General features: G+C 41.3%; 1 protein-coding gene across 1 annotated transcript; it reads left to right on the forward strand.

Moving 5' to 3' along the window:
• The first annotated feature begins 691 nt into the window (after positions 1-691).
• On the forward strand, positions 692-9,607 carry LOC138127523 (fatty acid synthase-like). Its single transcript, XM_069043554.1, has 19 exons — positions 692-952; positions 1,902-2,420; positions 2,468-2,671; positions 2,727-3,698; positions 3,751-4,266; positions 4,318-4,547; positions 4,595-4,955; positions 5,002-5,259; positions 5,307-6,297; positions 6,349-6,479; positions 6,533-6,689; positions 6,739-7,382; positions 7,463-7,618; positions 7,661-7,912; positions 7,957-8,110; positions 8,162-8,517; positions 8,565-8,874; positions 8,925-9,188; positions 9,237-9,607. Exons 2-19 carry the CDS (start codon positions 1,942-1,944, stop codon positions 9,573-9,575), a joined length of 6,774 nt encoding a protein of 2,257 aa, XP_068899655.1. The 5' UTR covers positions 692-952; positions 1,902-1,941; the 3' UTR covers positions 9,576-9,607.
• The last annotated feature ends 3,713 nt before the right edge of the window (positions 9,608-13,320 follow it).

Below are 13,320 nucleotides of genomic sequence, written 5' to 3' on the forward strand. Positions count from 1 at the left end.
TTGACTAGAATAAAATAAATGATGTAATGAAGTAACACTTGACCTAGGCAACGAGAATTTCAAGTGGAGCGAAGGAAGAGACACAAGGGAATAGTCTTGGACCATTAAAACGGCAATTTTACGTATTCACAAGCGGACGAAAAGTTACTGTTTTTCGGACGCTGACCGTGGCGCCATCTGTTGGTCTGTTGAGTAAGTTGGCAACGAAACCGACAAAACCGATAATTGTGATAAACTATAAAAAATTGTTAATTTATCTGTTTGAAAAAGGTAGATACAAAATAAACTTGTAATTTTTCCAATGATGTCTTTTGCTTTGTAGTTCGTACGGCCTAAACAATTTAATGTGCACCTCTGCCAAAAAGTTTCAAACCTTGGTTGCGCCTCGGCCGAAAAAGGTGCACTTTTTGACCTTGATACACAAACAACTATTAATCTTGTTCAAAGTAAGCAAAAGAGTATTTTATATTATCATTAATAAAGGAAGCACACTTTGCGTGTGTGCATACCCATTTCTAAAACTAACAGAGTTTACTTGCATTGCCTATTGCAAATGCACGTCAACAGGAAGAACCACATCCATATGTAATATCGAAATTAAATTTTAATTGTTATTCATTCATTTGCATAACTTTTTCAAATTACCACACTACAAACTAACCGATTTAGACGTGTCACATGAGATTTTTGAATAATTTCAAGACTACCTTATATCGACAAGATTTTAATTTATCGTGTTTAGTGGGAGACTTCAAAGAAAAATGTTTCGTTGAGAAAATCATTATTCATACATTCATTGCCTTGTAATAAGCATTGTGAGGTGTATATTCAATTTGTTACACTCAGCCCCCCTTCACGCTATTTCATATAAAGGGACCTAAATAATAAAATTCGAAAGTGAAGTGTTCAGTTTGGCGTTACTCGGGCAGTGAAAGGACTAATTACCAGCAGGGTGAGTCCCAACTTCACGCAGGTGGAAGTTGTTGTTTTTAACATTTATTGATAATTCTGATTAATTTAATTTCAAACATTTTATTAAAAAGTTACTCTTAGAATTTCATAAACTGAATTTTTCTGGTTTTTCATTATTTTTTATTTTACAAGAGTCCAGATAAGGTCAACAGGTGCCAAATCTGGGGATCAGCGAATTTCAGTTTTTCGATAATTTTTTTAGCAAATACTGTATGTACAGGGTGACTTTGAAGGTTGTCCAGATATTTTAACCAGGGGTAGAACTCCACAATAAGTAACGATTGAGCCAATGATGCCTTATACAAATGTTGATATTTTTCGAGAAAAAGGGGCTAAAAGTTTTTCAAAAAAAGTTTGGGAGCCACTGAATTTTATAAATGGGTCAAAAATATAAGATTTTTCTTGTCATTTAATTCAAAATTAAGTCACTTTGACAAAATAATTTCTTAACCTCGATTCAAACCGATATGGTTTTGATCTATGGCGAAACCCGTGGACATTCGGTGAAAAGTTTCTTCGAAGGATACTTCCCAGTGAACGAACCTTTCGTAAACGTTGTGCAGCATCTTCGCGATTTCGGGCGTTTCGAAATGAATAATCGCGATTTTGGTCGCCAAAAGAAAAGATAGCTTTTTAGTTGTTGCAGAAGAACAAATTCTTCACGAAATTGAAAACCAGCCACGAACAAGTACTCGCCGTATAAGGCAAGTTGGGTTATTTTGTCTTGTTTTAACATGTACTACCTCAGGTTAAAAAATCTGCACAACTTTCAAAATCAGACTGTATATTTTACTTACTTCATTCAATAACTGTATTACGAAAAAAGAACAAATCGGATGGTACTATTAAATCAATCGGAAAATCCTGCTGCGATGAGATTCTTTGTGGATTCGATTAGTTTTTAATTTGAATTTCGACTATTTCGACAGTTTTGTCACACAAGTATCGAGTAGAAGAGCGATCATAAAGATGGCCGCTAACCAACCTCTTCATCGATTTGACGAACCCAACTTCCAGCACAGCCGATGGCTCTCTTCCGCCCCTGGGGGCGAAGAGGTGGTAATTTCCGGCATGTCCGGTCGTCTTCCGGATTCCAGAACCATTCACGAATTTCGCGACAACCTCTTTACTAAAACGGAAATGGTGAACGGTGACGACCGACGCTGGAAATTGGACCATCCGGAGGTTCCTCAAAGGAGTGCTAAAATTCGCAACATCGACCAATTAGATGCTGGATACTTCGGCGTGCACCCCCGTCAAGCAGACAACATGGACCCCATGATTCGGATTGTATTGGAGACGGCGCTGGAGGCGATCATGGACGCCGGAATGAATCCTTCAGAGTTGGAAGGTTCGAGGACCGGAGTCTTCGCGGGTGCGTGTTGGTCGGACATGGAGAACAAACTCCTGATGAGTGCTACAGAACCGCAGAAATTTCCACTGACAGGGTACGTCTCGACGGCGGTACTGCCGGTACTGAGTCGGTGCGTTTTAGGTACATGCGGTCTCTGATCGCGCATAGGGTCAGCTACTTCTTGAAACTGAAAGGTCCGGCGTGCATCGTCGACACAGCTTGCAGCAGTTCTCTGAACGCTTTGGATTTGGCGTTCAGAGCCATCAGGAGTGGACAATGCGACAACGCTGTAGTCAGCGGGAGCAATCTCCTCCTACATCCAGGCAACACCCTTCAGTTTTTCCGGTATTGTCACCTGCACACGTTAATAAACGCGTTCTCATGTCGGTTTTTTCTCCAGGTTGGGAGTACTGAGCAGTGAAGGCGTCTGTCGCGTGTTCGACCAAGACGCCAGCGGCTACGTCAGAGGGGAGACCGTTGCGAGTATCTTTCTCCAAAAAGCGAAGAACGCGCGTCGGATCTACGCCCAAATCGTCAACACCAAAGTCAATTGTGACGGTTTCAAAGAGCACGGCATCACCTTCCCCTCTACTCTAGCGCAGAAGCAGCTCATGACGGAAATCTACGACGAGAGCGGGATCCACCCCTCCGAACTCAGCTTTTTGGAGGCGCACGGAACCGGCACACAAGTCGGGGATCCCCAAGAAGCCGAAGCCATCGACGAGGCCTTGGCCAAAAAACGCGACAAACCTCTCTTGGTCGGATCTGTAAAATCGAGTATCGGCCACACAGAACCAGCTTCTGGAGTTTGTTCCATCATCAAAACCTTGATAGCGATGGAAACTGGGTTGATTCCTCCTAATATCAATTTGAAACAGGTCAAAGCAGGCATGGAGGGGTTCGAGCAAGGAAGAATGAAGGTGGTACTCGATTTGACAGAATTAGAAGGCGACGAAGCTCTCGTAGGAGTCAACAATTTTGGTTTCGGAGGTAATAACTGTCACACGGTGCTCAAAAGATTCAAAAAGAAGAAAGTCGATGGAGGAGTACCCAAGGATGACGTTCCCAGGTTGGTCTGCGTTAGTGGGCGCACCGAAGAAGCAGTTTTGTCTTTGTTGAATGATGTCAATAGTAGAGAACTTGACGCGGAACATGTTGGGTTACTCCATCACATTTACAAAAAGAATATTGGCAATCACATTTATCGAGGCTTCACAATAGCGTCGAAGAACGGTCCGCTCAGGACCTCATCGAAGTTCTTTTCCTTTCAACACAAACCTCTTTACGTCTATTTCGGGCAGTTCGAAAACTCCTTCAAGCTGCTAGGTTCTTATCTTATGCAATTTCCAATCTTCAAAAATACAATTTCCAGGTAAGTCTTTAATCCTTCTTCGAAGATTCATCCTAGTCTACTTTATTTAAAGAATCGATAATATCTTGGCAACCAAAAACGTCAACATCTTGGACACGATTTTGAAGGATCAAATCCAAGATGACAACATCCTCGGTGCCATCGCCGTGCAAGTCGGATTCGTGAATGTCTTGAAATCTTTAGAACTGCTCCCAACCGCAGTATACGGCGACTCTTGCGGCAAGATAGTTAGCGCTTACTACTACGATGTCATCACCATAGAAGAAACGGCATTGACAGCCTACAAGATCAGTCAAAAACCGTCGGACTTTGTATCAAACGTCCTTTTCGACGGCATCCCTGAATTGAATAGTTTGCCAAAATCAGTTCCCAAGAAACAAAACCGATACTTTGCCAAAAACACGAATTTGTCAAAACTGGAGTTGCGCGGCGACTTTTTGGGTCACGAGACGTTGCACAAAGTGCCGAAACACTCGTTCGTCTTGAATGTTTCCGACCAACACTTAAACGACAAAGACGTGTTACTTGCGGAAAGCAATGTCGTCATGTTTTTGGAGGTTCTGGGAAGGTATCTGCCGAAATCCAGATTGTGATTTCGTTTTCACTTAAATTCTTGTAGATTGTACGAATGCGGTTACAATCCTCAACTGCACAAGTTGTACCCCGAAATCGTGTACCCCGTGAGTCGAGGCACTCCCATGATCTCGCCCATGGTCAAGTGGGACCACGACAAGAGCTGGTTCGCTTACAAGTTTACTGAGTTTATTGCGTCAGACGCCGAACAGAGGGATTACAATGTTTCGAACGACTACGAAGAGTTCAAGCACGTAGCGGGGCACGTGATTGATGGTTTGTTGGACTAGAAATTAGAACAATCTACTGATGAAACGTTTCAGGTCGCAATTTGTTTCCCGCCACAGAATATCTGCATCTAGTGTGGCAAACCTTCGCTCAAAGTCGGAGACTGTTGGTGAACGACTTGCCGGTGGTTTTCGAAAACTGCAAGTTCATACGTGCCGTAACGATGCCGAAAAATGGTTTTATCAAACTCATCATCACTATCCAGAGGGGCACTGGCAACTTTGAAGTTATGAACAAAGACGCAGTTGTTGTGACAGGTCGAATTACTCTCTGTTCCAATATGAGCCAAGAACAAATAAATTTAGAACCAAATGTTCTGAACACTGAAGATCCAACACTAGTCTTGGAGCAAGACGAGATCTACAAAGAACTCTACCTTCGGGGATATAATTACGGGCAAGCCTGACAATGTCGTGTAGATTTTCTCATAAATTGTTTTCAGTGGTATGTTTAAGGGTATTGCGAGGTGCGACATAGGTGCCTCCATCGGTCTAGTCAAGTGGGAGGACAATTGGACCACCTTCATGGATAAGATGCTTCAAATGAAGATCCTTCAGGCTGACAGTAGATTGCTCTACGTTCCTGTGGGGATAAGAAAGTTAACGATAGATCCATTGAAACATCATCAAATAGCCGAAAGCTTCAAAGACAAGGAATCGCTTATTCCAGTGCACGTCTACAAGGAGAGCAACATCATAAAGTACGATCTGGTGCCCACCCTGACTCTTTTAAATTATTTTTGCGCAGATCTGGCGGAATTGAAATTCGTGGGCTTACAGCGAAGTCCATTGCCAAGAAAAAACCTCGTTTGGAGCCAGTTTTGGAGAAATATGTGTTCGTTCCGAATCAGGAGTGGCTCGATTTGTCCCAGCTGATAAGAATCAACATTCAAATCATCCTCGAGAATAGTCTAGAAAATCAGTTCAAAGTGGTTGAACTTCTGGAAGGTTCTGGTGAACTTCTTTCGCCTTTGGTTTGCAAAGTTCTAGATGACGTCCCTGTCGTCACTCCTGAACTGATAGTCTCCACTAAAACTGCTTTGGACCCGATTCCTGGTGTCACAATCGAACACTTTGTTCTAACTCCTGAGAGCAACTTGCTTTTGATCATCGCCACTAAACTTCTACAAAATCCCACTTCCTTAAAGCTGGTATTGAACTCTCTTCACCCTAAAGGTTTTGTCTTGACTAGAGAAGAAGTCGACTTTGAGATCTCGGATTTGGACAATATCGAAGTTGTCACCGAGTACACGACGGTCAAAGAGAAACTGATCCTTTTTAAGAAGTCTGAAGAAAAAACTGACACGAAATTTGTCGAGGTGTCGTCGAACAATTCCGAGTGGTTGTCTCAGTTGCAAAACTTTGTAAAATCTGAAGCGAATGTCGTGGTTTACGGTCAAAATCGCGAACCTGACGGCTTGATCGGATTGGTCAACTGTCTCAGGAGGGAGCCAGGGGGACACAAGGTCAAATGTGTCTTCATGATGGACGAGGCGCCAGATTTCGACCCTCAACTACCTTTCTATGGAGATCAATTGAGAAAAAATCTAGCCATAAACATTTATAAGTCGGGGAAGTGGGGGACTTACAGGCACTTGCTGTTGGAAGAGCTACAAGAAGTGGAATGTGAGCATTGTTTCGGGGACGTTTCGGTCAAGGGAGACTTGTCGACCATGAGGTGGTTGGAAGGGGCGCTCATTGACGAGTCCCGACTCCCAGAAACTAGAGTTCCCATCTACGTAAGTGCAGTTTATTTTACATCACGATGATCACTTCGCACTCTTTTGCAGAACTACTACTCCGCCATCAACTTCAAAGATATCATGCTGGCGACGGGTCGCATCAGCGCGGAAACTATCACCACCGACCGCATCGAACAAGAGTGTCTAATAGGCTTCGAGTTCGCCGGATTAGATCCGAAGTACCTAAGTTTTCAATCAAACACCACACGTTTCTATGATAATTTGCTTAAAGGGGGCGCCGAGTCATGGGAATGATTGACAATCGTGCGCTAGCAACTCATGTCAGTGGTGATTCTCAGTTCTTGTGGGAGGTACCCGAGTCGTGGACCTGGGAAGACGCAGCCACCATCCCCGTTGTCTACTCCACAGTGATTTACGCTTTGCTTTTGGTGAAACCCTCAAACTACGAATATGCCTTTTAACCCACTTGCCTTGCAGGCCGTAGACCTCAAACCCAAGAGTACCGTCTTGATCCATTCCGGTACCGGCGGAATCGGTCTCGCCGCATTGAACGTCTGTCTCCACCACCAGTTCGAAGTCTACGTCACCGTCGGGACTCAAGACAAACGAGACTACCTTCGAAAGCACTACCCCCAGATTCCTGAAAGTCACATCGGCAACTCCCGCGATACCTCTTTCGAGGAGATGATCAAAACCGGTACTAACGATCGCGGTGTTGACGCCGTTTTGAATTCTTTGACCGAAGACAAGCTCAGGGCATCGGTGAGATGCTTGGCGCCAGGCGGACACTTTTTAGAAATTGGAAAGTTCGATCTTGCGAACGACTCGAGTCTCAACCTTCTCTTGATGGAACGAGGAGCGAGTTACCACGGAATCATGCTGGATCAGATCTTCAAAAACTCGCCCGAATTAAAAGAGAAACTTGTCGACGCAATGTACAAAGGTGTTCACGATGGGTACGTTAAGCCCTTACCGAGGGTCGTGTTCGGCAGAGACGAACTGGTGCAGGCGTTCAAATACATGACCACCGGGAAGCACATCGGGAAGGTGTTGGTGAAAGTGAGAGACGAAGAAAATGTGCAAGGTGTTGGACCCAAAACGTTATTCCCGGCGCTTCCTAGGTGAGTACTACTAATAGAAGAGTCCAAAAACACATCTTTGGGGCTCACCTGAGGTACTAATTAGTGTAATTCCATTGAAGATTCAACTGCGACTTGACCAAGTCGTACGTCATCATTGGAGGATTGGGAGGAGTCGGTTTGGAATTGGCCGATTGGCTGGTCTTGAGACAAGCCCGAAAATTGGTCTTGGTCTCCAGATCGGGAGTACAAACAGGGTACCAAGCCCAAAGGATAAGGTAAGTTTGTGATATTGAGAATCTTCATCTAACTCCCTCCAGACTTTGGAGGTCTTACGGCGTTGAGGTTGAAATTTCGACGCGAGACGTCACAACCAAGCAAGGCTGTCTCGATTTGATCAAGGAAGCTACACAACTAGGTCCCATCGACGCTATCTTTAATTTAGCCGTGGTCTTGAAAGATGCGCTCTTTGAGGACCAAACCGAGGAGACTTTCCGCCTGTCCTTGGCCCCCAAAGCTCGAACCACCACTTATCTCGATCAAATAACTCGCGAGATCTGTCCACATTTGAGGTCAGTACTGAATAAGCTTCCCAGGTGGTGATTTTCTGGTTTAGGTATTTCGTCATCTTCTCTTCGGTTTCTTGCGGTCGCGGCAACGCCGGTCAGACCAACTACGGCATGGCCAACTCGATTATGGAAAGGATTTGTGAGAGGAGAAAACGCGACGGATTTCCAGCTTTGGCGATCCAGTGGGGCGCCATCGGAGACGTACGTTTGGACCAAGCAATAGCTGAAGAGTTCTGACTGTTGTTGTTCAAGGTGGGACTCGTTGCCAAGATGCAAAAGGAGAACAAGGAACTGGTCATCGGTGGTACTCTCCAACAGAAAATCTCGAGTTGTCTGGAGGTGTTGGATAGGTTCTTGAAGCAAGATAATCCGATTGTTGCCAGCATGTTGGTCGCAGAGAAGTACAACAGGAGTCACGGTGCGCTCAGCGCTGTCGAAGCCGTTGCCAACGTCTTGGGCATCAAGGACATCAAGACCGTGAGTCAACATGCGACACTGGCCGAGCTGGGAATGGACTCGATGATGGGCACTGAAGTCATCCAACTTTTGGAGAAGGAATTCGAGATTTACATCACCGCTAAAGACGTCAGGAGCTTGAGTTTTGCCAAGTAAAAACTTCAAATGTGTGGTACTCTTGACTCTACCGTCATTCCAGGTTGACGGAGATCGAGTCAGAGAAGAAGAATGTTGGGGAAGAGAAGAGTGTGAACAAGAGTCGAGTAGGCACCGACATGCTCATCCAGTTCATACCAGACAGAGAAGCCGATCGTAGACCGATTGTAAAACTCTCCGGTGAAGGCCAAGACAAGGAGGCGCAAACGGTTCTAGTTTTTCCGGGAATTGAAGGAGTCTTTACGCATCTTGACGGCTTCGTAGAAAGTCTTCAAGCTCGAATTTTGGGAGTGCAATATAGCTACCACGAGCCAGAAGACTCTATAGAAGAAATTGCAAAAACAATCCTTCCAGTTAGTTGAACTACTCCACTAAGCAATTGAGAGTATGTTTTTTTTTTTAGCACATTGAAAAGAACATATCCAGAGACCAACCGTTGATTTTAATCGGCTACTCTTTCGGCACCTTAGTCAGTTTAGAAGTTCTTGGTTTGTTAGAGAGTAGAGGTTATAGAGGAAAAATCGTGTTCATCGATGGCTCACCGGCGTATCTAAAGTCCTCTAGGTTAGAATCTGTTCCGGGCGACACCGAAGCCGAGTTTCAAACCAATCTCATATACAAAATTTTGGCGTTGTTAATACCGGTGGATCTGCTGGCCCAGTACAGGGTACTACTGTCGTACGCTTAATTTCCGGTCTAGATAGTGCTGTTTCAGGATAAGTTTTTGAAGTGTTCTGACTTGGAAGAGAGGTGCGATCTAGCTTTGACGTTGATACCTGCCGAGGTTCCCAATCGAGAAAAACTGGAGAAGCAAGCGGCGGTGGCGCTGTATAAACGATTCAAAGCCGTCATAAATTACAAGTATTCTCACGACAAAATTCAATCGAGAGCGTACTTGTTCAAGGCCAAGTATGCCATTGTCACCGAAGAAGAAGATTATCAATTGTCGAGGGTGTGTGAGCACTCCGTGCAAGTTGCTACTGTGGATGGCGATCACGTGACCATGCTGAACCAATCGCAGCTCGCGCAAGACATTAATAACATTATAGCGTAAAGGGCACGTTTCAATAAAATTTTAATTTCTAAGTTGTTTTTTTTTCAATACATACAAGGCATAGCATGTTGGAAAGTGCTTACGTGTACGAGTACTAATAACAACTTGAGGAAATATCTTCAGTGACAGACTTTAAAAACGAAAATTATTACTGTTTAATGACTGCTTGATTTAAAAAAAAATACATTATTTTTTAATTTCTTCTTTTTGTTTCTATGCATGAGCATGGTTGTTTACACTTTCATATTCAAAATAAAAATCTCTATAAAACTGAGCAAAAAAGGTAATAGTGCCATTTGAAAAAAAAAGTTGACTATCATCTGTCAAAAGCAGAACTCAAGAACAAATATTGGATCAATTCGAATTGTAGCCCATTTAAAACGATTTTGTTTGACACATCATTTATTAAAATCGTATGAAAAGTAAGGAAGTTACGGCACCCAAGATTTTTCATAATACACCCGGTATAAAATAATAATAGATGATAATAATATGTAGTGGGTCAGACTAATAACTGAAATATGTACGGTCGGTGGACAAATAAAACACTTAAAATTTAATCTATGTAAATCAGACCATTGAATTGTCAATATATTTGTCAGTGTCTGTATAATATGTCATACCAAAGTTAACCTATTTCCCTATTTGTGATAAAGCCGTAATTAAACGATGCAAATTTGTAAATTTTGACTTATGTGATTGTCATTTTTGTCCCAGTTTTATTTGTCCATCGACTGTACATACGATTTTAAAGTGTAGTAAGTGAGAGAAAAAAAAACATTAATACGATTTTTCATTAATTTAATTTAAATAATTTTCGTTTTTTGGTAGAGGGCGCTACTATACTTTTGGCTTTTGAAGGAACAGACAGTTCAAGGAACTCGACCAGCCGTATTAGAGGCTTCGACTCTTATTAATCTAGGAAGCCGTGGTGAAAACAAAAACAATTACTTATGCAAGCTGAAAAACTTTTGGCCGTCACTGGAAAAGTTGTCTTAATAGGTGAATGAATAGTGCACAAAAATGAACAAACAAATTTCTATAAAAAAACTAGTACCTACTTACGTAGTGTTTCAAATATGAGAGCGAGTCTTCAAAAAAATCACAGTTAAATTCGTACAAGTTGTTCAAAATGGCGTTCTCCCTTCGTACGTTCCAAGCCAAACATGAAACCACTAAACCAGTCACTCTGTTACAAACTTCGGAGTCGGACATTTGACTAAGTAATTGTTCTTGCCGCACTTTTCACACTTATTGGAAGTTCGCCAATTGAATAAACAATTTATTTCATATTTCATTTCCACACAACCATTTCTTTCAGTTCATTTTTCAGGTTATAACTTAACTACTTTCTTACTCTAACTTTATCGTTGAGCCTTGACATTGCAGTGATCAGTAAATGGTGGAGAAAATCTCAATGTCCCCTTATCGCAATGCGCAATACTCTAAACCACAAAAGAACTCACCCAAATACAACCCCATGTAATGTTAATTTCAAAACTTCTTTACTTCTTTGAAATTGACTATTTGACTGCGACAGCGAGTACAGCGACGCAACAGCGACGGGAATTGAGGCGACCTCTGATAGTGAGATTGTCAACTTTTGGATATGGCGCGTCTTTTAAATACAACATGTTATTTATTTTTATTTATACCTATAAAAATGCTCATGCGTAAAAATAAAAAGACAAACAAAAAATGTTAATGTGTAAAAATAAAAAGACCTCAGTAAACTAACTTCAAAGTGTTTTACTGATTTTGTAACGGGTGACTATTAAAATTTTCACTTAGGGTTGGCTATGGATCATTCTTTGTTTTCCGTTGCACCTTAGACACTGACAAGTTTGACATTTCAATAAATGTTTTTCTCTTAATTTGGTTATGTTTCAATTGTACTGACTGACATTTGTCGTTCGTTCTTGCGTGTGTCTAAAGTAACAGAAAAAATAAAAACCCGTTCAAAGCCAACTCCAAGTGAAAATTTTAATAGTCACCCGTTATATTATTTAGTACATTTGTAGTTTGTACAGTTGGCTTCAAAAAAAATGGGAAATGAAATTTGACCCAATGTGAATTGGAAATTTAAATTGTCAATTTATGTCTGTTTGACAGTTGTATTTCTGACACATAAGTGCAGTTTTTTAACCTAAATTCTAAAAGGCCGTTTCAAACTATAAAAATTTAATAAAATCTGACAAAACTTTTTCTGACAGTTCCCGTTTTTTTTGAAGCCAACCGTACATTTTGTACATTTGCGGAACAGCGGCCAGTATTTTTCTGCCACTTCAACAAAATCTTCTACGTTGTCCCACAACCTTGTAGGTAGAATTTCGGCACATTTTAAAAATACACCCTTGTATATCATATTTTATAAAATGTACGCCAATGCGAAGTACCTAACCTTTAGGAAATATGCTTTAAAACAAGGAAACCGCATTGGTGTACATTTCATGAAATATGATATACAAGGGTGTATTTTTAAAATGTGCCGAAATTTTACCTACGAAGTTGTGGAACAACGTAGAAGACTAAAAGCAATAAAAAAAATGTACCTCAAAAATTAAATGTCATTTTATTTTTTGACAGAATTTTTTAAATACATATTTTTACCGAGTTCTACATGAAGCCAGTAGCTCGTGGTTAAAATTACGCTGGTTCATTCTGGGACACCTGTATGTATTGCGATAAAGTATGTTCCACAGATTTCTGTTATTATGGAATAAGTAGGTATCACATAACTTTGAAAAATGACTATTGTTGGTTGTAATTAATAAGCAGTCTTCCTGGAAGGTCTTCGGGACGCAATATTATATTATAGTACACAAGCTGTTAAGCGACCCGGATTAAAATCTGACCGCGCGACGCAACTAGTATGCGACCATGCAAAATTGTAACGAGTGTTTTTTTTTTAAATTTGGCGTCGAAGTTGGCGTTGAAGAGACAAGCAACTGTAACAAAAATTGAACGTGACACAAGGAAAAATAAATTTGATAAAATAAGCAGACTCTTGGTGAAGTTTCAAAAGCACAAACATGTTGCAAATGTACTCTTGCAATAATAGTTACAGTAGAGCATAAGCATAACTCCTCTCCTCTCCTGCTTTTCCTACTCTGTCTGAGCTTAAAATACTGAAATGTTTCCTGTTTCCTCAAGCTGCAATTACTTACATCATTTTTGTTAATTAAGGCAATCCTTTGTGTTATGTGCATTGAAAACTACTTTTGTTGTGCGCAAACAGGAAACCCGGGTCATAGATGAATAAACTGAAAAGGTACCTAATTTTTTATTATCACTTTAATTTGTGTACAGCCTGTCCCAGAACTGCCTCCCCATAAGTGCCGATAGCACAAGAGACTCCAAGATGACTAAAATAAATTTTCCTCTAGCTCACATAACCGAGTAGTTTTCAATTTCACCAATTCCAGAGGCTCGTCCTCAGGTTATTAAAAAATCGGACAAGTTGCTCGACAGCAAAAATAATAATAATTAATACGCAACAAAATTCGAAATTCGAAATCTTTGATTGGTCCAGTTTAGGATGTCTTTTCTCGATTATGGCTTGAGATAGGACTTTTCTTCTTTAAAATTCAGATTATCACATCTACACAAATACTTCCATTTATCTCTGGGGCGATATTTCTGGGACACCTGTATATTTGACAATCTCTAATAATTAATAGGAGATGGCATGAGAAGAATTTAATTGTTTATAGGGGATGTAATATAGGTAAGTGTTAAATTTATT

This window comes from Tenebrio molitor, chromosome 4 (genome assembly GCF_963966145.1).
Source record: "Tenebrio molitor chromosome 4, icTenMoli1.1, whole genome shotgun sequence".
NCBI classification, from domain to species: Eukaryota; Metazoa; Arthropoda; class Insecta; order Coleoptera; family Tenebrionidae; genus Tenebrio; species Tenebrio molitor.

What these genes read in the sequence shown, in the direction of transcription:
- LOC138127523 (XM_069043554.1), top strand. Translation starts at nt 1,942, where the DNA reads ATGGCCGCTAACCAACCTCTTCATCGATTTGACGAACCCAACTTCCAG. An exon ending in TTCGCCGGATTAGATCCGAA is followed by an intron (nt 6,480 to 6,532) that starts GTACCTAAGTTT and finishes ATTTGCTTAAAG; the next exon opens with GGGGCGCCGAGTCATGGGAA. An exon ending in TACCAAGCCCAAAGGATAAG is followed by an intron (nt 7,619 to 7,660) that starts GTAAGTTTGTGA and finishes AACTCCCTCCAG; the next exon opens with ACTTTGGAGGTCTTACGGCG.